Below are 24,852 nucleotides of genomic sequence, written 5' to 3' on the forward strand. Positions count from 1 at the left end.
TCTAGAAGACTTTTGGTGGCATTCTTGGGGTCTTCTATATAGAGTATCATGTCATCTGCAAATAATGACAATTTGACTTCTTCATTTCCTATCTTTATTCCTTTTATTTCTTTCTGTGGTCTAATTGCTGTGGCTAATGTTTCCAAGACTATATTGAAGAGGAGTGGTGATAGTGGACATCCTTGTCTTGTTCCTGATTTTAGTGTGAAGGATTTCAGTTTTTGACCATTTAGTATGATATTGGCTGTTGGTTTTTCATAGATGGCTTTTATCAGATTGAGGTAGAGGCCATCTATTCCAATTTTTTGTAGGGTTTTTACCATAAATGCATGTTGGATTTTGTCAAATGCTTTTTCTGCATCTATTGAGATGATCATATGGTTTTTGTCCTTGGCTCTATTGATGTAGTGTATTACATTTATTGATTTGTGTATGTTGAATCATCCCTTCTTCCCTGGGATGAATCCCACTTGGTCAGGGTGCATGATCTTCTTGATGATCTTCTGTATTCTATTTGCCAGTATCTTATTAAGGATTTTTGCATCTTTGTTCATTAGTGAGATTGGCCTATATTTCTCTTTTTCAGTTGGGTCTTTCTCTGCTTTGGGGATCAAGGTGATGGTTGCTTCCAGGAATGAATTTGGGAGTATTGCTTCCCTTTCAATTTCATTTAAGAGTTTAAACAGTAATGGCAGTAGTTCTTCTCTAAATGTCTTGTATTATTCAGCAGTGAAGCCATCAGGACCCGGGCTTTTCTTAGTTGGTAAGTTTTTAATTACGTTTTCAATTTCATTGATTGATATTGGGTTGTTCAGAATTTTTAGGTCTTCATCATTCAAATTTGGTAATTCATATGTTGTCTATTTCTTCTGTGTTTTGCATCTAATTGGCATATAGGTTCTCGAAGTAGGTATTGACGAGCCTCTGGATTTCTGTTGGGTCTGTTATAATTTCTCCCTTTTCATTCCTAATTGCATGGATTTGGGCCTTTTCTTTCATTTTTCTGATAAAGTTGAGTAAGGGTTTGTCAGTTTTGTTTATTCTTTGTAAGAACCAACTCTTGGCTTCATTGATTTTTTTTTTTGTATCATTCTCTTAGTCTCCATTGCATTGATTTCTGCTCGGATCTTTATAATTTCCTCCTTTGTGTGAGCTTTGGGTTTGTCCTGCTTTTCTTTTTGTAGAAGCCTGAGGTTCAGCATCAGGTTGTTTAATTGGGCTCGCTCTGTTTTCCTGATATGAGTATTCACTTCTATGAATTTCCATCATAAGACTGCTTTCATTGTGTCCCATAGATTCCAATATGTTGTATTGTCATTGTTATTTAATTGTTTAATTGTTATTTAATTGTCTGATTTCTTATTTAATTCCCTCTGTGACCCATTGGTTATTCAGAAATGTGTTGTTTGATTTGCATGTGTTTATGAAATTCTTGCAGTTTCTTTTACTATTGATCTCGAATTTCATCGCACTATGGTCAAATAATATACAGGGAACAACTTCAATTCCTTTGCACTTACTTAAACCTGTTCTATGAGCGAGTATGTGGTCTGTTTTGGAGAATGATCTGTGTGCAGCTGAGAAGAATGTGTATTCTGATTTTGTGGAGTGGGACACTCTGTAAACATCTGTTAAGTTCATTTGTTCACAAGCTTGATTGAGTTCTAGTATTTTGTTGCTTATTTTTTGTCTAGTAGATCTATCTAATTGTGACAGTGGGGTATTGAGGTCCCGCACTACTATTGTATTAGTGCTTAATTGATTTTTCAGGTCTGTTAGTATTTGTTTTATGTAGTTGGGCTCACTAGTGTTTGGTGCATATATGTTTGATTGTCATCTCTCCCTCTTGGATTGTTCACTTTACAAGAATATAGTGTCCTTCTTTGTCTCTCTTAGTGTTGGTTTGAAATACACTTGATCTGCAAAAAGTATAGCTACTCCTGTCTTTTTTTGGGTTCCTGTCACATGGAGTATTGTCTTCTACCCTTTAACTTTCAGTCTGAGTTTCTTTTTGAATTAAGTGTGTTTCTTGTATGCAGCATATTGTTGGATCTTGCTTTTTTGTTTTGGTACTGGGGATCGAACTCAGGACCTTGTGCTTCCGAGGCAGGGAACAATGCCACTGAGCTAAATCTCCAGCCCTGGATCTTGCTTCTTGACCCATTCTTCTACTCCATTTCTTTGGATTGGTGAAATGAAACTGTTAACATTGATGGTTTTAACTGATACATATTGACTTATCATTGTCATGACTTTCTGTTGGATTCTCCCTCTTTGCGTTTAATTTCTTTTTTCTTTTTTTTTTGGTACCGGAGATCGAACTTGGGTCCTTGCGCTTGTGCAGCGGGCAGTGAAACCACTGAGCTAAATCCCTGGCCCCTGCACTTAATTTCTTGTTTTGCCCAGCGAATTCATTCTGCTGGACTTCCTGGAGTTGTGATCCTCATTGCCTTTTCCTTGGTTATTGTCTGAAATATTTTGGAGTGCTAGTTTGGTGTTCATGAAGTTCCTAAGGTGCTGTTTGTTGTGAAAGTATCTTATTTCTCCATCAGTTTTAAAAGATAGTTTTGCAGGGTTCATTGATCTGGGTTGGAAGTTGTTTCCCTGTAGGGCTTGAAATACATCCCTTCAAGCTCTTCTTGCCTTGAGGGTTTGCATTGAGAAGTCTGCTGCGATTCTGACGGGCTTTCCTTTGCATGTGGTTTGTTTCTTTTCTTTAAATTGTAGAATTTTGTTCTTCTGTTGTGTTTCTGGAATCTTATCTATTGTATGCCTGTGTGTAGATTTTTTTTGATCAAGGCTAGTTGGAGTCCTATAATTCCTCACTTATCTGTATGTCAAGTTCTTTTCCCATGGTTGGGAAGTTTTCTGCCATCACTTCTGTGAACATTTTTTTTATGTCATCTGCACTCTCTCCTGTTCATTGACTCTGATCAGTCTTAAGTTATTCTTCTTTCAATTGTCTAGCAGCTGCTGGATTGATTTCTCATAGTCTCTTACTATTTTATTGTTTTGTTTTGTTTTGTTTTTGGTACCAGGGATTGAACTCGGGTCCTTGCGCTTGCACAGCAGGCGGTGAAACCACTGAGCTAAATCCCCGGCCCAGTCTCTTACTATTTTAAAGAAATTTTTCTTTTCCTGATCCCTAATTGCAATCTTATCTTCTATATCTAAAATCCTGTCCTCACATTGGCTCATTCTGCTGCATAAACTTTCAGTGGAGGGTTTACTTCCTGCGCCACCGCAGCTCGGCACCTTCTTCAGCCTCAGGTGTATATAAAAGGAATCAATTGCACAGAACCCGGAAGGAAGCTCCCCCACTGCCACCCCAAGCTCCTAGGGCAGAGAAGGTGAGCCGCATGGGTGCCAGAACCCCCCCCCCCCGCGGAAATGAAAAGACCCTCAAACAAGTCTCAAAAACAGACTTCTGGGTCACCTACAGCAACCCCAAAGGGAAACGAGATGGAACAATCTAATACTCAACCACCTGGACTCTCTGAACTGGCAACAAAAGAGGATCTGGGAAAAATGAAATCAGAAATAATTACTCAGATAACAGCAAAGATTATTCTCATGGTGCAAGATATGATTAATAAATCTAGAGAGGACACAGATAAAAAAATAGAGGATCTGAGGAACATGATGAAATCCCAACATAGGAAACAAATGAAATCCATAAAACAGATGCAAACAGATTTCCAAGAGATTAAAAACTCCATCAAAAGTCTATGCAGCAGAATGAACCAGTGTGAGGACAGAATTTCAGATATAGAAGAAAAGATTGCAATTAGTGACCAGGAAAAGAAAAATTGCTTTAAAATTGTAAAGGAACACGAGAAATCAATCCACCAGCTGCTAGACGATGCAAAGAAGAATAACATAAGACTGATTGGAGTCAATGAAGAAAGAGGAGAGAGTGCAGATGACATAAAAAAACTGTTTACAGAAGTGATGGCAGAAAACTTCCCAAGGAGGGGAAAAGAACTTGACATACAGATAAGTGAGGCATATAGGACTTCAAATAGCCTTGATCAAAAAAAAATCTACACGTGGGCATATAATAGTTAGGATTCCAGAAATCCAACAGAAGAACAAAATTCTACAAGGAGTGAGAGAAAAGAAACAAATCACATACAAAGGAAAGCCCATCAGAATTACAGCAGACTTCTCCATGCAAACCCTCAAGGCAAGAAGAGCTTGGAGTGATGTATTTCAAGCCCTAAAGGAAAACAGCCTCCAACCCAGATTGATGTACCCTGCAAAACTATCTTTCAAAATGGATGGAGAAATAAGATACTTTCATGATAAAGAGCACCTCAGGAACTTCATGAATACCAAACTGGCAGTCCAAAAAATTTTAGACAATACCCTAGGAAAAGACAATGAGGATCACAACCCCAGGAAACCCAGCAGAATGAATCCATTGGGCGTGACAAATTAAACGCGAAGGGGGAGAATCCAACAAAAAGAAAAAGTCATGACAAGGCTTTTAAAACTTGTAACTTCATCTCCCTAATGAGTGTATAATTCAATCTTATTATTGTACTGATTAGTATTTTTCTGATTCTAGAGTTGCACACCATTCCTTGTGCTATACTGGCTATTTATCATCTTCTTATGTCTTCATTTTAATTGGGTTGTCTATTAATGAGCTGTAAGAGTTCTTTATATATTCTGGTCATAGGTTATATGCATTGTAAATATGGTCTGTTTAAGGACTACTTTTCATTTTAATGAAGTCATTTAAAGTTCTAAATTTTGATGGAATCTCATTCATCAATTTTTTTCTTTTATACATCATGTCTTTTGTATCCTAGGTAGTTCTTGCCTACCCTAAATTCATAAACATTTTCCCTTATAATTTCTTGTTAAAGTTTTATATTTTTAGGCTTTCATATTTAGGTTCATAGATCCCTTCAAGATATTTTCACATATGGAAATAAAGGGTTGAGGTTAATTTTTTATATACAGATACCAGGTGTTCTAGTGCCGTTTGCTGAAAACACTTATCTCTTCCTTGGCTCTTGAATTGAGTTTATATTCTATAAAATGCTAATGTTAAATGATCTAAAAACTCAGTGGACCATATATGTGTGGTTCTATTTCTAGATTCTCTGTTTTATTCCAGTGATCTATATGTCTTTCCTTACACCAACACTGTGTTGATTACTGTAGCTTTAGAAGAAGTCTTAAAATTAGGTAGTAAACGTCTTCCCACACTGTTTTTGTTTTTGTTTTTTCACTTTTCTAGGTCCTTTGTACTCCTACATAACTTTTCAATTTCAATATCCAATTCTTCATTTATAGCAAGTATACACAGAACTGAATTTTTGTATATACCTTGTGTTTTCTAATCCTGCTAAATTCAAGTACAAGTTCTAGGGGCTCCTAGAGATTTCTTAGTATTTTCTCTGTAGATGATCATTTCATCTACGTATAGAGATTTTGCTTCTACCTTGCCAGTCCTATCCTAATTGTGTCATTTTATTGCCAGACTATTTTGGTGGGGCCTAGGTTTCAAAGTTTAATGGACAGATAAAGAGTAAGCATATCTGCCCTTGTTCTCCACCTTAAGGAGAACGCATTGTATTTTCTCCATTCATATAAGGCATTCTTGCTGGAAGTATGGAGTACATGTCTTTGATCTGTTGAGAATGTTCTGTTCTACTTCTGGTCTCCTGATAGCTTTGACCATGAACAGCTGTAGAATTTTGTCCAGTACTTTTTCTCCAACTAGTGACAGGATCATATGGCTTTTTCCTTTCCTCTGTTAAAATGATGACTTTTGGGGGTGGATCTTCCAATGCTGAACCAACACTGCCATCCCTATAACAAAACCACTTTCTACATCCTGCCAGATCTGACTTCTAATAGTTTGTTTTGTTAAACAAATTTCTATCTATGTTCATACTTTTTTCTTTTATTATCTTTATCCAGTTTTAGGATTAGCACAATGTTGAGTTCCTACAATGAGGGGAGAAGTATTCCTTCTTTTTTCTGCTTTAAATGTTTGATATAATTTATCAGTTAAAATGTATGTGAGCCTGTTGTTGTCATATAGGTAGGTTTTCAAGCTAGGAATATACTTTCTTTAATAGGTGCTATTCAAATTTTATATTTCCTCCAGAGTTAGTTTCATTAATTTGTCTTCCAAGGTACTTCTTAGAAGTTGTCAAATTTATTTCAAAACACATTTTTGAAATATGCTTTCTGTATCCTTTTAAATTCTGTAAAATCTGTGGTAATGTCTCCTAGATCTTGATATAGTAATTCAAAAAATGTATAATTGATATTGTGTAACAGGAAGTAAAGGTCTAAAGGAGCATGGAAAGTGGGAGGGGTAAGGGAAAGGAAAAAAGGGAAAACAAAAAATATGAGAAAAGGAAAAAAATGGAAACAAAGTCTTTGCAGATAGGGAAGGGTAGAGGGGGTGGAGGGAGGGCAAGGGAAAGGGAAAAAAAAAAGGAACCAAGAAACTCATGTAATGGTACAAGATCCCAATGATGAATGTAACTGCATTTTATTCCAAAAATATACCAATAAACTTAATGGGGAAAACAAAACAAAACAAAAATAAATAAAATAAAAGGAATAAAAAAAGCACAACTTTCAGTGGAGTTTTTAATCTCCTGTAAATCTGTTTATATCTCTTTTATGGATTCCATTTGTTTCCTGTGTTCGGATTCCATCATGTTCCTCAGCTCCTTTTCTCCTTTTTTTTTTTTTTTTTGGTACTGGGGATCTAACTTGGGTCCTTGAGCTTGCGCAGCAGGTGTTGAAACCACTGAGCTAAATCCTCAGCCCTCCTCTTCTTTTTTTATCTGTCTTTTTTACTTATTAATCATGTCTTGCATTATGGGGACAATCTCTCCTGCTCTCTGAGAAATTATTTCTGATTTCATTTTTTCTAGATCCTCTTTTGTTGCCAGTTCAGGGAGTCCAGGTTGTTGAGTATCAGATTGTTCCATCTTGTTTCCCTTAGGGGTTGCTTTAGGAGATCTGGGAGTCTGGTTTTGAGATTTGTTTAAGTGTCTTCTCATTTCAAGCTGTGGTGGGGGCAGGGATGTGTGCTTGTGGCGCCTGTGTGGTTCACTTCCTTGGCGCTGGGGGCAGTGGTAGGGCCGCCTGGAAAGTTCACCTCCTTTTGCGCTGGGGGAGCTGTGCTTCTTGGCTCTGGGGCCAGTGCTATGGTGGCCCAGAAGGTGTCTCCTGGTTTGTTGATAACTGCCTTTTCCTTGTCCTTACATGGTCTTTCCTCTCTGAATGTCCTAATCTCTTCTCCTAAAAGGACATCAGTCATAATGGATTAGGGAACATCTTTATAACTGCGTTTTACTTTATCTCTCTAAATACCTGTATCTTATATGGTCACATCCTTGGTACTTGGGGTGGGGGCTTCACCATAAGAATTTTGGGAGACACACTCAGCCATTAGAGAGAGGAAAGCCAAAGCTGTATGCTTGGACTTTTGTTTTGACGGAAATGCTGTTTGTCCTGTCTGATGTAGGAGCAACAAGCTGTAGGTTACTGTTGAGCACTTGAAATGTGATTCTTGTAACTTAGGACTTGAAATTTTAATTTTTAAAAATTTAAATTACATTGAAATTTAAACAATCATGTGTCAGGCTACTATATTGGACAGTACAGGTAAGCATGCTAAGATAGTTTAAAAAATTAATTATACTATTAGCAGTGAAAATTCTGTTTTACTGATACAGTGTACAGATGCCATGTATATAAGGTAAATATAAACCTGTTTTTCTCTTGGCTTTCTTGAATGCTTGTCCTTTTGTGATGTAGTACAAGGAGGTAATTGCATCTCATGATAACCCTTTCAACATAATTCAGAATCCTCCAGGCTGAACAATGTAGTACTCTATATGTTCTCCCAGTCCCCTTCTTTGCTTCTCCCACATTCCCAAAATGACACTTCCTTGTTGGATGAGCACAGTGATTTGGAGTGGGACCAATCAGCATGTTTTATGAATGGCCAGTGTAAAGTGCTCTGCTGTCCTTCTGCTGCAAAAGAGAAGAGAGTGACAGGTACTTGGTGCAAGCAGTTGGCTTGGTATGTATATTTGGAGTAATGTAGGAGTACAGAATTGTTGATTGCCAGTAGATTTGAATTATAGGAGTAATCACTTTCCAGATGAAGTATATGGAAATTCCCTTTGAGTTTTTGGGGAATATTGTTTAAAAAAAAAAGATTATTGATGATTAGTCTGAATGAGATATTTTGTTAGGGTTAAGTTTCTATATTTTAGACTTGTAAATCTGTAATTCTGCATAGGTCTGTGTGTTTCAGAAATCGCGGAAAGAAATACCCGGAGACACAGAATTTGGGTAAAATAATAAGTTTGCTTGCAAGCAGGCAGGACCGCCAGAAACTGGTCTGGTCAGTGTCCGCACCGATGTTTGTTCAGTTTCCCTTTTTTTTTTTTGTTTTTGGTACCAGGGATCAAACTTGGGTTCTTGCACTTGCACAGCAGGCAACGACAAAACCGCTGAGCTAAATTCTCCCCCCCCCCTTTTTTTTTTTAGTTTCCCTTTTTATGCCCCTTTTGGTTGGTCATTATCTCATTCCTAGTGGTCTTTGTTGAGTAAGTAAAATTCCAGTTCCTGTTTAATGGTTAGACACAGGTGGTTCCTGTTAATGATTACGGTCATAAACACATGACAGTGAAAGCACATGTATTACAAATTTGCCCAAGCATTTGTTTTTCAGAGTTAAGATGTTAACTATAGTAAAGCTACAGGTCAAAGAGTCAGATGACTATCACCTTAAACAACAAGAGCAGTGGGAAAAGCAAGTGTTAATTATTATTATTATTATCTTAATGTTTAACTTCCTGTGTCATCTAAAACTTTTTCCTTATCATTCCTCCCTCTGTTAATTTTGGAATAATTCTTCTATTATATGTTCTATGTATTTTATCTACATTTCTTAGCACTAGCATTTGATAGTGTTGAGCGGCAGCAATGCGGTGCTGTATAAATTTTGAAATCCATTGAATGACACAAGAACCGAACATTTATATTAATATTATATAAAGAAAGAGACTCAGAAGACGTCCTATCCAAGTTTTCCATCCTGCCAAAGTAAAATTAATTCCATAGGATGGCTCTCCTGTACCAAATTCATTATCAAGAGCTTTGATCCAACCTTTCAGTTTGTCTAGTGATTCTTGTATTACACCAGGTTTATTAGCATAATAACAACACTCTTAACCGAGAAATAAGCAAGTCCTTCCTTTCTGGGCTGTTAGCAAATCGAGAGCATGCCTATTCTGTAATACGACATTGGCCAGTGAATCTAGTTGGCTTCCCAAAGCCTGAATTGCATCTTGAATTTCCATAAGATCCTTTCTAATTTCTTGTCCTAATGAAATATATTGTTTTTGTCCTAAGCCAATAGCAGTCACTCCAATAGCAGAGACTCCCTGCGATTTCTAGGCCAGCTAGGATGGGCATCACTACTGGGTCCCTTTTTGTTTGAATTACATGTATTGGAGGGGTAATTTGTAAGGGGACTTTTTTCATCGCTTAGATAAATTTGGGATTAAAATTCTGAAAGCACACATTTTGGTAGTTCTGCCGGAGATCACTTTATATACTCCATCTCCACAAATGAAAAAGGTCCCATTAGGTGCTAAATAATTGTTTTTTTCCTTTAATAAGACTAGTACAAGTGTTCTTTATCCCATTGTCCCTTTGTCCCCCAAGGAAACATGTACCATTTCCGGTAACCTTGGAGGGGTATTTCAGAAGTGAATGCATAGCCTCCTTGGTGGTATTAAGGGTTAGGTTGGTGCAAATTCCTATGGCTTCATAAGTCATCAAATTTAAAGGGGCACATAACCAACAGTCCGATGCCAATTTTTCATTGTTAGTATATGGTGGGTGCTATTAATTAAATCAGTCATAGCTATGACAGTATAATTTCCAGGATGCCCCTTTAATATAGTTTAAATTTCTCGGAGAGCAGGGGTTTTTCTTATTTCGGGGGAACAGTTTTCCATATCTTTTTAATTTGCAGTGTCCACCATTTTATCTTTTGGGGTCCATGTTTAGCAGTGGATCGATATCTTTGTTACCAAATAGGATCCAATGGGGCTGGCATATACATAGATATAGGATTACATTGACCTTGTTTACAATGGTCACAATTGCCAATGGCTCGTCCTACAAGAGTGCTGTTGGTCCAAACTTGTGTTTTCTCTTTGGAATGTAATTTCTCATTAGAATAGCCCCCACAGTCAGAAGCCGCCCCAGATCCCCCATAATGTTCATTTGGGCAAGCATTAAAGAACAGTGTAAATGGATAGCCTTCCGGTTCCCATTTCACTGTTTTAAAAGTCACATATTGTTCATCAAACTTTTCATCACTAGGCTTAAACACCGGCAGTTCGAAAACAAAGAAACTTAGGGCAGTGGAGATTTGGCATAGCATAATAGTCCATGTCGTCTTTGTTGGTGCTCCCATTCTTCAGCTGTGCCTTGACTCACCAGCCTCTGGCGTGGTGAGAGCAGGGCTTTGAGTGCATTGTCTTTCTTGGCTTTCAGTGTCGGCCTTGGCGTGGGGTTTCTTCACTTGAGAGTGGTGAATCCACAGTTGGATTTCGGCACCTTTAACAGCTATGGGAGTAATGATAAGCGTAACATATGGTCCTTCCCATATAGGTTGTAGGGGTGTCTTTTTCCAATTCTTAACATAGATTAAATCACCAGGCTTAATCAAGTGTGCAGGAGTCATAGTAGGTAGGTTTTCCCTTGTTCTTAACTGACCTTGTATGTCGTTGTATGCTTTTCCTAATTCTAGCATTTGCATTTCCATCGTGGAGGTCCCTAATTGTGCGAGTTTGCCTGTGAAGTCCCTAAGTATACAAGGAGGTCTTCCAAACAACATTTCATAAGGCGTGAATCTCGTATGGCCTGGAGTGTTTCTTATTTTTAATAAAGCGATAGGGAGCAAACATATCCATGGTCCCTGTGTAGTTGAGCAATACTTTGTTAGTGTACTTTTGATAGTTTTATTCATTCTTTCTACTTTCTCAGAAATTTGTGGCCTGTATGCAGTATGTAGATACCATTTGATATGTAATATTAACTAAAGTTTGCAAAGTATCTGCTATAAAGGCTGGTCCATTGTCACTTCCCATAGAAAGTGGGAGGCCAAAACGAGGAATAATCTCCCTTAACAATACTTTACACACTTCTGAAGCCTTTTCTCTTCGAGTGGGGAAGGCTTCAGGCCGTCCAGAGTATGTACAAATGCAAACTAACAAATATTTGTAGCCTGTATGAGGTGGCAATTCTGTAAAATCTACTTGGATGACGTTAAAGGAGCTAGTACTGGTTCTTTGGATCCCTGGGAGTGGTTTTGGTCCTGTTGTAGGATTTATCTTTTGACAGGTCTGACATCTCTGAGATACATGTTCACATAGAGCAGCCACACGGGAGATATAAAAATACTTCTTTAGTAGCTTTTGTAGTGCAGTCTTTCTCCATGTGTTAACTTATGATACTGCTTTACCCAGTAATAGGATGAAGCTTTAGGAATAACTAGTCACCCTCCTGGAAGTACCCAAATGTTTCCTTGTTTCTCTGCAAGCTGTTCTTTTTTTGTTTGTACCAGGTATCAAACTCTGGTCCTTGTGCTTGCGCAGCAGGCGGTGAAACCACTGAGCTAAATCCGCGGCCCTGCAAGCTGTTCTTTAGCCCAGATGCTTTCCTTGTCTGAATATGTTATAGGAATCTATGGCTTTTGAGCACTTTGTTGTGCAGCTTGTGTCCTTGTTAGCACAGCCATTTGGAGTTTCTGTTTGGCAGCCTTCTTGGCTTCCATGTCTGCTTTATTGTTGGGTTGTGTAATGATGTCCTGAACAATGGATTACTGCGATTTTGCTAGGTTCTCACACTGCCTCTAGAAGCTGTACAATTTCCTCTTTATTTTTGTTTGCTTTCTGCTGTGAGAAGACCTCGTTCTCTATAAATCATTCCATGGATGTGCAATGTAGCAAATGCATAGCAAGAGTCTGTGTATATATTCATCTTCTTACCCTTTGCCCATTGGAATGCCTGTATGAGTGCCCAGAGCTCAGCACGTTGTGTTGACCAGCCGATAGGAAGAGGCACACCTAGGAGCACCTCATCCTTTGTGATTACTGCATATCCAGCATGAGAAACACCATTTTTCATGAAGCTGCTCCCACTCATGAACAGAATGAGGTCAGCATCGGACAAGGGTGTCATTTGTAGGTCAGGGTGGCTGGACAGAAGCTCATCCATGACGCTCAAGCAGTTAGGATGAGGAGGGCCTGTTTCTGTGGGCAAGAAGGTAATAGGATTTAAAGGTCTGTGAAAATGGGGGTTCTCACAGAAAAGGGCTTGGTACTGGGTAACTCTGTTATTTGAGAGCCACTGATGTCCTCTTGTGTTCAACAGTTTCAAGACTGTGTGTGGAATCTGCACAGTCATTTCCTAACCTAGAGCTAGCTTGTCTGCTTCTTGGGTTAATAAAACTGAGGCCGCTAAGGCCTGAAGACAAGGAGGCCACCCTTTTGCTACTGGATCTAAATTTTTAGACAGGTATGCCACTGGTTGGTTCTGTGGGCCTACTTCTTGGGTTAGTACTCCAAGGGGCCATATGGTTTTTCTCAGTCACATAAAGAACAAAAAGCCGCTTTACATCTGCTATGCCTAAAGCAGAGGCAGCTGTTAAAGTCAAGTTTAGTTTTTTAAAAGCTTCCTTTTCTTCTACAGTCCAAAGTAGATGATTTTTTTCTTTTCCCTTTAGAGTTTCATAAAGAGGTTTAGTGATCTCTCCAAAACCAGGAATCTAAATTCTACAGAAGCCTGCTCCCCCACAAAATTCCCTCAGTTTTTTCTTTGTTTGGGGTTCAGGAATGGCACTAAAAACCTGTTTCCTTTCATTTCCTAGATGATGCATGCCCTGCATTATATGAAATCCTAAATATTTAACATGTTGTACGCAAATTTGGGCTTTTTTCTATGATACTTTATATCCAGTTTCCTGTAAGTGGAACAACAATCCTTTTGTGCCTTCCCACCATTGTTTTTGGGTCAGGCTGCGTAAAAGTAAATCATCTACATATTGTAGTAAAACACAGTTATATTCCTTGGGGAAGGCAAGCAAGTCTTTGGCCAGAGCCTCCCTGAAAAGTGTGGGTGAATTCTTAAATCTTTATGGCAATCTGGTCCACGTAAACTGGGTCTTTGTTCCGTCATTTGCGTCCTCCCATTCAAATGCAGAGATTAGTGGACTAAGGGGGGGTGATGCGAAGGCAAAAGAAGGCATCTTTTAAGTCTAGACAAGTAAACCATCTTGCCTCTGGAGATATTAGACCCAACAAAGTGTAAGGGTTAGGGACTACCGGATGTAAAGTTATTGTTCTGTCATTTACAGTCCCAAGGTCTTTTACTGGCCTATAGTCCCTGTCAGGTTTCTTAACTGGTAGCAAGGGGATGGTCCAAGGTGATTTACATTTTCTTATAAATTCAAATTCCTTTAATCTCATAATGTGGGATTTAATTCCAATTTGGGCTTGCCTGGACATTGGATACTGTTTTACAGCAATGGGGGCAGAATTGTCTTTTAATCCTATAACTATGGGTGGCTAGTTCTTTGCCAGGCCTGGGGGGTTATTTTCTGTCCATACTCCAGGAAACATTGTTTTTAATTTTTGTGGGGCCTGGTAGACATCATCCACATTGTAACATTGCCATTCATCCTCTCTTTTGGTAGTTACTGTCATAATGAGATCCTTTCCTGGGTCTAAATGTAGAGACGTATTTCTGTTGAGTAAGTTATTATGGCTCCCAATTTAGATAACAAGTCTCTCCCTAATAAGGAGATAGGTCACTCTGGCATATATAAAAATTCATGTTTTACTTTATGTCCTCCAATTTCACATGTCCTTTCATAACAAAATCAGCACTTTTCTGAGATTCCAGTGGCACTGATCACTTGGATGCGTTTTCCCTCACAGGGGCGACTGGAGCTGTCACTACTGAGTGCTCCATCCCACTGTCTACCTTAAAGGACATATTTTGGCCCCCAGTCTTTATATTGACCATGGGGTCATGGGGGCCTAACTGCATCGAGCCCGGTCTGTGTCAGTCACTATCTTTCATCACAGGCAACAGTGTACCAGTATTTTTTCTTTTCTTTAATTTCTGCTTTTTCTTTTCTTTGAGCTTTGGGTACTTGTTCTTATAATGTCCTTTCTCTCTGTAATATGTACATTGGTCAAAATCTAAGCCCTCACATTTAAAGCCTTTCTTTTGCTTTCCTTTTGATTTCATTTCCTGTCTTTCTTCTTTTTTTTACCTTGGCTCCCATAGCCACTGCTATGTATTTCGCCCACCTTTTATCTCGTTCATTTTCCCTTTTAACTCATTCCTTCTCTTGCACTGACTCTGTTCACATATACTTTCCTAGCCAGTTGTAACAATTGCGTTATATTCATACTCTCCCAAGTTTCTTGCTTTTGAATTTTCCTTCTAATATCTGGAGCTGACTGGGTCACAAAAGTCATATTGATTAACTGATGGTTATCAGGAACAGCAGGATTGAATGGTGTGTATATTCTGTAGACTTTGCAGAGCTGCTCATAAAATCTCTCAGGGCTCTCATCGGGCTCCTGCTGTGTTTCTAGCACTTTAATCATGTTTGTAGGTCTTTTACTTATGGCTCGTGTTCCTGCCAGGAGGGCCATCCGATAATTGCTTAAGCTATCCTGGCCTCCGGGGGTATTGGGGTTCCAATTGTGCCACTCATTCACTGGAAATTGCTGTTCATGCCAGGCGTCTGGATTTTGTATGCCTGTCAGCATTCTAGCAGCATTGGTCTTTTTGTTTTGTTTTTGTTTTTGGTACCAGGGATTGAACTCGGGTCCTTGCACTTGCGCAGCAGGTGACGAAACCACTGAGCTAAATCCCTGGCCCATGGTCTTTTTAATTTCTCCTAAAACTCTGCATTTCTTCAGAGGTTAACAAAGTTCTACAGAGTTCTTTACAGTCCTCCCAGTTAGGACAGTGGGTAGCAAAGATGGAATCAAATAATTGAAGCATTTTAGAGGGATCCTTGGTAAAAGAGGGAGTACTTCTTTTCCAATTAATCAAGTCAGAGGAGCTAAATCATTGATATAGCATGACAGTGCCTCCCTCAGCAGGGTATTCTCTTAATGGCATTTGAAAGGTTGGTGCCGGATCGGCTGATCTAGTTCCGTGAGCTATTGGGGGCAGATCGTTCTCCCCCAGTGAGTTGGGGAATGGCATCCTCCAGTTCTGGTGGTATTTCGGCACCAGCCCCAGCTGCTCTCCCTCTATAGGGAGGTGGAGAATCTAGCATATCTTCCTGATCTGGTTTCTTTCCTTCCGTTTTTAACACAAAACAAGTGGACTTATTCCTTAAGGCATAGACCTGAAGCCAGGGAGGTGGCCTTATACATAGATCCAGCCAAGTGTCTATGTACGGAAATTCTTTCACTCGGCTTTGCTTGGTCACTTTATTACACACCTGTCTTACTTTTTTTATGTCTATACTTCCCTCTGATGGCCACTCAGGTACTATTTGTGGCCACAACAACTCACAAAATTTCTTAGGGTTTTTGGTCATAATTTCACCTCATAATCTCCTGCAAATCCTTTATCAAAATTCTGAATCATACAATCTAATACAGTTGGTTTAACATTTGTGTTTCCCATGATCACAGATAATTATTGCAACCCTTATACAGTGATGCAGGACAAACAAAGGTGGGGAACCGCTTAGAAGAAGTGATCACTCGCTCACCTGCCTGGCTTCGGGCCTCTCAGCCACTTTAAGGTCTGTTCAGGCTAAGGTGGGCTGTCACTTAAGCTCACTGTTGTGCCTTTGTTAAACAGGACCACAGAATTGCAGGACAGACCACACTCAGGTTCTGCTACTCGGGGAGGACTCTTTAAGCGTAAATGCCTCCTCCCCCTGTCTTGGTACCACAGACGAGACTGTCTATAAGTTTTCACAGCTCGTTCCACTCACTCTCCTATCTAGAACTCTTTCACTCACACATTGATTCAGAGGTTAGCACACTCCCTCCCGGTGACCTCCAACTGTTACCAAAACAAATGGAAGGAGCTACCTTCCCAAACGGCAAAGCAGAAGGGGTGACAGGCCCCTGTGCTGTATTTGCCCAAAGTTACAAAATACAAAATCACAAAGTGAAACCAAAGTAAAACCAAAAGTTAATGACTAAGGGGTTTCCTGGGCTTTCTCACCCACCAAAGGAAAGAGACAAGATGAGACACCAGCAGCAGCAACCCTCCTTCTGTCGTCCTCTGTCTCAGGTTCAGGTGATCCACAACCAGTGAACAGGTCTCCGTGTCCTGTTGGGGAGCCTAGGAAATTAGTCCCAGAGGCACGCCTTTCCTCTCTAGGAGATGGAGAGTTGCTCCCTCTGGTGGGGTTTGGGCCAAGGCCCAAAAGGGCTATTTCATTCCTGATTTCCTGGTCAGGGAACGAAATGTTTTGGAAGTCATGGAAAGAAATACAGAGAGACACAGAATTTGGATAAAATAATAAAAGTTTACTTGCAAGCAGGTGGGACCACCAGAAACTGGTCTGGTCAGTGTCTGCACCGATGTTTGTTCAGTTTCCCTTTTTATACCCCTTTTTGGTCATTATCTCATCCCTAGTGGTCTTTGTTGAGTAAGTAAAATACCAGTTCCTGTTTAATTGTTTGACACAGGTGGTTCCTGTTAATGATTACAGTCATAAACACATGACAGTTAAAGTACATATATTACAAATTTGCCCAAGCACTGTGACTTTGTTTTTCAGAGTTAAGATGTTATCTATAGTAAAACTACAGGTCAAAAAGTCAGATGACTATCACCTTAAACAACAAGAGCAGATCTTAAAGGGATACATTACCTATTTTGCTTCTACAGTTATCTTAATGTTTAACTTCCTATGTTGTCTAAAACTTTTTCCTTATCATATGGAATTAATCTCACTCTTGTGGTGATTGTGACATGAAGTGTTGACTGTGGCTTGAAGAGTTGCTTCCTGCATATATGTACTGTTATTTTTGGTGCATGTCATTGTTGGTGTGAGGAAATGCAAATTCATTGAAAAACTTAACTGGATCAGAGTATCTTTTTTGTTTGTTTGTTTGTTTTTGGTACCGGGGATCAAACTCGGGGTCCTTCCAATTGCGGGACAGGCAATTGAGCTAAATCCCTGGCCCTCTTGTTTGGTTTTTTGAGACAGGGTCTCACTATGTAGTTCAGGTTGGACCTGAACTTACTATGTAGCCCAGACTGGCCTCAAACTCATGGCACTCCTCCTGCCTCAGCCTCCTGAGTCCTGGGATTATAGGCATGCACCCCCACACCCAGCTTAAATCAGTATCTTTTCTGTTTTGAATTTCTCAAGTAGTATCAAAAGTTTAACACTTTTTTTTTTTTTTTTTTTTTTTGGTACCAGGGAATGAACTCTGGACCTTGTGCTTGCGAGGCAGGCAGTGGAACCACTGAGCTAAATCCCTAGCCCAAGTTTAACACTTCTAATTTCAAGTTCTGTGAGATTGAATGGCATAGAAAAAGGTTGAAAAGTAACTTTTTAAAGGTATTCTGTTGCCTGGCTCAACTTGTCCTCTGGAGCTTTTTCTCTATTTCACTATTTTAAGTCCCTGATTATTTCATAAAGTGAAATTAGTGGTTTGTTGTGTATAATGCAGTGCAGCTTTTTTTATACTAATTACTTTTATGTTAAGATACATTTAATATTCAAGTAAATATAACATTTTAGTTGCTGAATAATAAAGATCTTAAAACATTGCAGATATAGATGAGTAGAAAGTAGTACATGTAAGGGCAGTCTGGCATAGTGTTGGAGAAAGGCTTCTCTAAGGATGTGACACTTGTGAAGAGGGGATATTCCCTGGAGAGGGAGTGGAATATGCAAAGACAACAACAAGGCAGTCTGGAGAGTTAAATATTAATTGTGCTTCTCAGTTCAGTACAAGTTTGTATTTTGTAGCTGTAGGAATTTCCTCTTTGATTGTTTAAATTTTCATTAATATTTGATTTTCTGTTTTTTTAAGTTCTTCATCCACAGGAATGTTGAAATTACCAGTTTACCATAGTCAGTTTTTAAATTAGAGGTTTCACATGTATGTGTTTTTAAGTAGTTTACAAAATTCATGTGAGAAATCTGTGGTTATTGCAAAACTCAAATTTCTAAGCTGTTATCATTTTCCTAAAATTGCCTTCTTAAGTTTATATGTCTGTTTTCTTTCTACCCTTCTGTTTTTTTCTACCTTTAATAATTGTGAAACTTTGCCACTGTGAAAAACAAGTTTACCTGAGAAGGAATTTTTTTTTTTCTTTTGCTTAAATTCTTTTATTGGTACATTTTAGGTATACAGTATGTTTACATTTATCATTGGGTGCTTGTACCTGTACATGATGTATCTTGGTTCTTATTTTTTCCCCATTCTGAGAAGGAATTTTAATAAACCCTGTTTCTTTTTTTTAACTTGCAACTCATCAAATAACAAATTTTTGTGCTGTATATAAACTTGAAAAGTCACTTTGAAAATTACACTGATAACAAGTAATATTAAAACATTTTAGAAATATTTCTTGAAGATATTTTGGGGAAAATTACTCTTTGAGTGCTGAGGAGTGGGGGACACTTACAAAATACTGTGTAGGCCATGCCCTCTAGGAGATTAGAGTAGAATATAGGCCATTATCAAGCAGTCTTCTATTTATTAGTAATATCTAGAAAAAGTAAATGTTTTGTGAATTTATTTGGTGCCTACCATGCCACTCATTTGACCCTATTTAAAAATATAGCTGAGATGTTGCTTTGTCCCGTTGCTTCTCCTGACTTTAGGCAGAGACTAGAGATATGAGAGAAGATGTGCACAAGAAGATGTGCAAAGATGTAGCCCAACTGGGAACTTAAAAGTTAATATTTTCACTTAGCTAATCTACATTTTGCTCTTATAGGTGAGATTTTTCTTTTTTCCCTCCTACAGTAGTCTTTTAGGTATTAAATAGAGTTAATTACAGGGAGTGTCCAGTTTTTTGCTTGAGGCACAGTGGATGTAATAATAAGGCACATCTTCCGCTGCCTGCCTCGTAAGTGGAAGGACCCAAGTTCGATTCCTGGTACCAAAAAAAAAAAAAAACAAAAAAAGTAAGGCACATCTTCTATTAGTCTGTAGCATGTTGCAGTATATTTACAAGAGCATATGATAGAGCAGAAAGGCTATTTATACTCTTAATTTCACTTATGGGAATTTCTCTTTGCAAATTGGGAAATTTTGAGAAAGTAGGCTTATGTATTCTCTTGTAAAGGGAAAAAAATGTTGTTTTGAAGAACTTGTTCCTAAAATTTTATATTACCTTAGGTAGCCATTTATACAACTTATTTATAGTTTCCTCCATAGAAATTTGAAATTTTTTTGTTTTGTGTGTGTTGGGAATTGAACTTATGGCCTTGTGCTAAGCACATGCCCTAACACTGAGCTATGCCTCTAAGTTCTTTGAGCATTTCATATACAAGAAACAGTATATAGTACATAAAATAAGAGTTTAGAGTGAAAGATAATCTACTTTGAAAAAAGTATATTGAGACTTGGTATTAGATTTTGTCATTCATTCCTTAATCTTAAAGTATTTTTCTTCTACAGGATTCTAAACTGCCTTCCTCAGTTCGCAGCACACTTCTGGAACTGTTTGGTCAAATAGAAAGAGAATTTGAAAATCTTTATATTGAAAACTTAGAATGTGAGTACTCCTATCAATATACTTTTTAAACTTTTCACCTATCCATAGAAATCTTGAGAGTAAAGTTTTCCAGTAGATGTTCATCACTATATTAGCTTTCTGTTCAGTTGTAATGAACTTAGTGGCTTGAACTAACATGAATTATTATTTTACAATTCTATAGGCCCAACTTGTTCTCAACCAGACTAAAGTCAAGTTATTAGAACTGTGCTTCCTTTTGGAGGCTAGGGATGGGCATTTCCTGCTTGTTTGTACTGTGATAGAATTCAGTTCCTTGTTTTTAGGACAGGTCCACTTGCTGTACTCTTTGGCATGTGGTCCCTCTCTGCCTTGGTGATGGATACTCTTGTTGTGTCTCTTACCTATTCTCTTTCCCCTATAGAAGGGTACATATGATGATCCCTTAGATAATCCAGGGTAATCTCCCCACTTGCAGAGTATCTTGTGAGGTTATATTTATAATGCTGTGAGGCATCTTTGAGGGGGCTGTTATTCTGTCCACTGTACCTACCCATCCAAATAGTGACTTTATTTAAAAAACACATTTTATTTTTTCTACCCTAGGTGTACTGTATGTTGAGGAAACTTAGATTCATATTTTTCTTTGACATAGCATTGTTTGAAAGTTTCTTAAAATATATGTATCATCTGATTTATTGAAGGAAAATAAAAAAATTTGAATTAGCTTGGCTTTAGTTTTTTTAGTGCCTGCATATGCTCAAAAAGTCAAACAGTATAAAAGGAGATGGTATTTACCATTTACCCTTGGTCCCATTGTATTCTTCAAAGAAAAACATTCTCTCCATTTTTTCCCCTTTAGTTCTGGTGATTCCTATAAACAAAAATAATCTACTTTCAGTTTTAGATTTACTCAGTTTAGGCTGTATGCATTAATGTTTAACATGAAATGTTAGGAAACACATGTATCTTTTACTCCTTTTCTTGTTCCATTACTTAACAGTTTTTATTTTTATAGGATTTGTGTTATAAGACATATATTTTACAAATTATAGTCAAGTCTTTTCCTGCTTTAAGTTGATTCCAGAAGTTGAATACCAACAAACGGCATTTACATTATTAAGCTACCTTTTTAAAAACCTAATAACAAGTGTGTTTATAAAGAGAATGTAATTGAATGTCATTTAAACTTTGCTTTGTCTTGACAACATTCATATATGACATTTATGTGTCTTCAGGTTTTGAAAGTGCTAAGTGTACTTAAATAATATATTTTATGTTTTCGAAAATTTATTTTTATTCTCAGTGCGTAGAGAAATTGATACTCTTAATGAACGCTTAGCTGCTGAGGGACAAGCGATTGACGGGGCAGAACTGAGTAAGGGCCAACTCAAAACGAAAGGTAAGGTGAATGCTTATTAAAGTGTTGTCCTACAGATTATCAGACAAAGTTGAAATTTGATGAAGGACACTGACTCATTTGTTTTTTGCTGTGAGCAAAACTTAACATAATTTAGGTGTGGGTCTAGGGGAGTAAAGAGCCAAGGAGCATGGTCCTTGCTTCAATTCTACTGTTGTCTGCATTTCACTGTGGGGAAACGCTTCTGGGTTTCACTTTCTGTGTGAGACAAAGATCCACTTTTCAGTGCTGTAGTTCTTCAGTTGTTTGATTGTCAATTCTCTGTCTCTACAGCTAGTCACAGTACCAGTCAGCTTTCTCAGAAACTAAAGACCACTTACAAGGCTTCCACCAGCAAGGTATGCAGGGCGCTGGCTCTTGAACCAGTCATGTGGTGTTTAAGGTGTGCAGATGTGTACTTTAACTTGCATATTTTCCAGTTAGAAATGTGTAATAGTAAAAGCTAAATGTCTGATTTCTGGGGAAATTTAATTTTTAAAAAGAATATCATATAAGTGGCCACAATATGCAGATGCTTAGATATTAAATTGCTCTAATGATCAGTGAGATCAATATAATATGTATAAGTAAATGTATTGTTTTTAGAGTAAAAATATAGTTTTTACATTTGGAAAAGGCTGATAAGTATTAGGAAATAAAAATTATGTTTTGTGATAACGTTACATTTTAGTTCATCATCTTTTTAAAAATTTTCTAAGTATAATGTGGAAGTAAAGGTCTATCTCTGAGGGAAATAGAGACATTTGTGGAATTGTGTTTTTTCTTCAAGTATCTTGTGCTGATCCTTTTAAAGTGGCAAGGATTTAATTGCTTGGGAAGTCATTTTCTATGAGGAAGCAGTATTTTGAAGTAATTTTGTATGAATCTCTCTACCTTGGAGTATTTCAAGTATGTACAAGATTAAATTACCTAACCTTAGTAAATATATATTCCTTTGGCTAAACCTGAGAGAAAGAATGAAATTTACAGTAAGTCTACTATTTTTTTTTTTTTTTTTGGTGCTGGGGATCAAACTCGGGTCCTTGCGCTTGCGCAGCAGGTGACGAAACCACTGAGCTAAATCCCTGGCTGTAAGTCTACTGTTAAGGCATAGTTATTAACTTTATTTTTCTAATTTGTTCTCTTGAGCTTAAAGTTATTTTGTATCACAGCTACAGCTACAGGACAAATTCAATCTTCTTGCTATTTCTCCTTATTTGAAAGTCTTTAGTAAATGTTATTTAAAAGAAAATATGAATATTACTGACATTTCCTACTGTTTGTTTTGATAACATCTAGAATGTAAGTTGCTTGTTTGATTTTGATTTTTTTGGTTATATCTTGCTCACACAATTAGTTTTGAAATTTTTAATGTTAACTTTAAACTTTTTCTTCAGAATGAAATATGAAATTAAGTTCTTCCTCATTTAATTACTCTCTATGTTATCTTGAAATATATTGCTTATTCTGGTGTTACAGATATATATATTATATTATATATATGTATGTATATATACACACACACACACACACACACACACGCACACACACAAAATGTTGGTCTAAGAATTCCAAAACTCTCTAAATATTTCTGAAGTAGAGAAAGAAAGATATAAAATTATCCTTTACCATGATCCTTACCATATAAAGGTAAGGATATATACAATAATCCTTTGCTTTTAAAAAATATATTAGCAAAGACTCAGTCATTTTAGGACTAGCAACTCATCTGAATTTATGAGAAATTTATAAGCATTTTGCACATTGTACTCATCTTAAAAAAAGTATTAAAAAGATGATATATCTGAAAATTGAGGAAATAGTTTGTTAACATTATATTCTGATTTGTACTATAACATGGATTCTTGGTATTAAAACTAAGCATGATTGCAACAAGAAAAATGCCACAGTATAGATTCATTACTTTCCCTCCTTCTGACTCAGAGCCCTGAAGGGCAAGTAACATGTTTGGTGAGATAGTGGGGTCACAAAAGTATATTGAGTAAACATATATTTTCCTCCTTCCTGGGTGCCTGATGACATATTTCTGATGTTTTGTTGGGAGGGAGGTAAGGCAGCCCTAACCTGCAAACTGCCTTAGAGAAAGTTGTGAAAATGTTTGCAGATATTTTTATAAAATATTTTTCATTGTGAAAAAAGCCATTTCTGATTTTTTTAAAAAAATGCTTACATTGTATCTCAGTTGAAATGATTTAGGATGACAGGAATAAGCGTCATTTAGTTACTTCGTTGTGCTACTTTTCTGTCTGATGTTCCTTCTAAGTAACATTGTTAAGCCTGTTTGTAATTGTGACTTAAGTCGATGTTTTTAGGAACGAAGAGTTAGTTAATAAATGATGCTCAATGTAATGAACATTTTTGAAGCAACATATGAGAATATATGTTAACAATATTCATAAACAGCATATTGTCATCGTCCAAAATAACACCAGAATTACAGCTGAATGCTCTTGGCAATAACCCTTTCTTTTACTTTGTAAATGGGGTAGGTGAAAAGTATGGCTCTGGTAGTTTCTTATAGTAATGTTCATATTAGAAATGGTGAGCGACTTGGAACATGAAATTTACTATAACTTATTACGGGGGAAGTTTTAAGTAGTTTAAAATTTCACTCTTTCCTAAACTGTTTAATATTATTTGACATCAGAGTGGCACTTTTGTAAGCAAAAGCACTTTCTCATGTTGAGTGATAATTTTGCTGGGTTGAATAGGCTGAATAACTTTCAGAAAGAAAAAAAGATGATGAGTTTGAGGTTGAACATTTTCTTTTATGTTTTCTGTTAAAGTGAAACCACATCAAATAGAATCTGTTTAGATTGCTGGTAAAAATGTTGACTTCCATCACCATTTGTTTTAGTCTTTCACTGTATTAGGGACATAATTTGAATGGTCATACCCAAATTAATGTAACTAGATTGTGCTTTGATGCATTTATGTAAGAATGAATTTAGATACTTTTTTTCCCTCGGGCTTTGCTAATTCACTGTTTAAAATAAGCTGTATTATCCCTCTGATTTTTGTTTTTAACTTGGTTTTATGGTTTCCTTCTTCCAAGTCATTTACATTATTGTGATTTACTTAAAAGCTTTTTAAAAAAACATCCAAGGCCAATTTAAAAACCAAACTCTGAAGAAATCTTTGAGTTTAATTAGTTCCTTACTCACTTTGTATTATTCCTTGTAAGAGAAAATGAGAATTGTCTGTCGTATGTGTCATTTATATGAGATAGTACCTTACTATGTGTATACTGCATTGTCTGTATTGTTTTTATGTCTGTCTCCCTGTGGACTGTGAGCTTTTGAAAGCCAAGGACCCCATGTGTCACTTAGCTCTGTCTCCTCCATCTAACACAATGGCTGGTTTCGAGCAAGTGCCCAATAAACAATCTTGAATAAACCTGCTCATCTGTTATATGTGTCATCTTTTGATTCCTCCCCCAGCATGGGCCTTTTTTTCCTGCTGATATGTTATCAGTGTAAATTATAAAAAAAGGGAAAAAAGTGAAAGTTCTCCATTGTATACGGTACAGTAATTAGTGTTAATGCTTTGGGGTGTCCTGAATTTTCATGTCTGGTGGGATGGCTAGCTCTTTTTTTTTTTCTTCCTTAAAGAATTTGGAAATTTTGTCTGATGGTTTGGATTTGTGGAAGAGTGATGTGAAATGCCTG

General features: G+C 37.4%; 1 protein-coding gene and 1 long non-coding RNA gene across 6 annotated transcripts in view; one reads left to right on the forward strand and one right to left on the reverse strand.

Annotated features, from left to right (window-relative positions):
• Wdr37 (WD repeat domain 37) overlaps positions 1–24,852 on the forward strand; it is an 89,773-nt gene that overhangs the window by 14,654 nt on the left and 50,267 nt on the right. For all 5 annotated transcript variants that reach the window (XM_087181944.1, XM_021266341.2, XM_087181945.1 and 2 more), the window contains 3 exons: positions 19,710–19,806; positions 21,071–21,166; positions 21,458–21,522. In XM_087181944.1, coding sequence (XP_087038070.1) covers positions 19,710–19,806; positions 21,071–21,166; positions 21,458–21,522 — 258 coding nt within the window. The remainder of the gene's footprint in view (positions 1–19,709; positions 19,807–21,070; positions 21,167–21,457; positions 21,523–24,852) is intronic.
• LOC147826317 (uncharacterized) overlaps positions 18,407–24,852 on the reverse strand; it is a 35,244-nt gene continuing 28,798 nt past the window's right edge. The window contains exons 3-4 of the long non-coding RNA XR_015439463.1: positions 20,563–20,638; positions 18,407–19,182 (exon numbers count right to left, since the gene is read on the reverse strand). This is a non-coding gene — a long non-coding RNA (uncharacterized LOC147826317). The remainder of the gene's footprint in view (positions 19,183–20,562; positions 20,639–24,852) is intronic.

The sequence above is a fragment of the Heterocephalus glaber genome, unplaced genomic scaffold, assembly GCF_053883595.1.
Source record: "Heterocephalus glaber isolate CG9 unplaced genomic scaffold, H.glaber_assembly_v1.0 deba00001472, whole genome shotgun sequence".
In the NCBI taxonomy this organism is placed as follows: Eukaryota; Metazoa; Chordata; class Mammalia; order Rodentia; family Bathyergidae; genus Heterocephalus; species Heterocephalus glaber.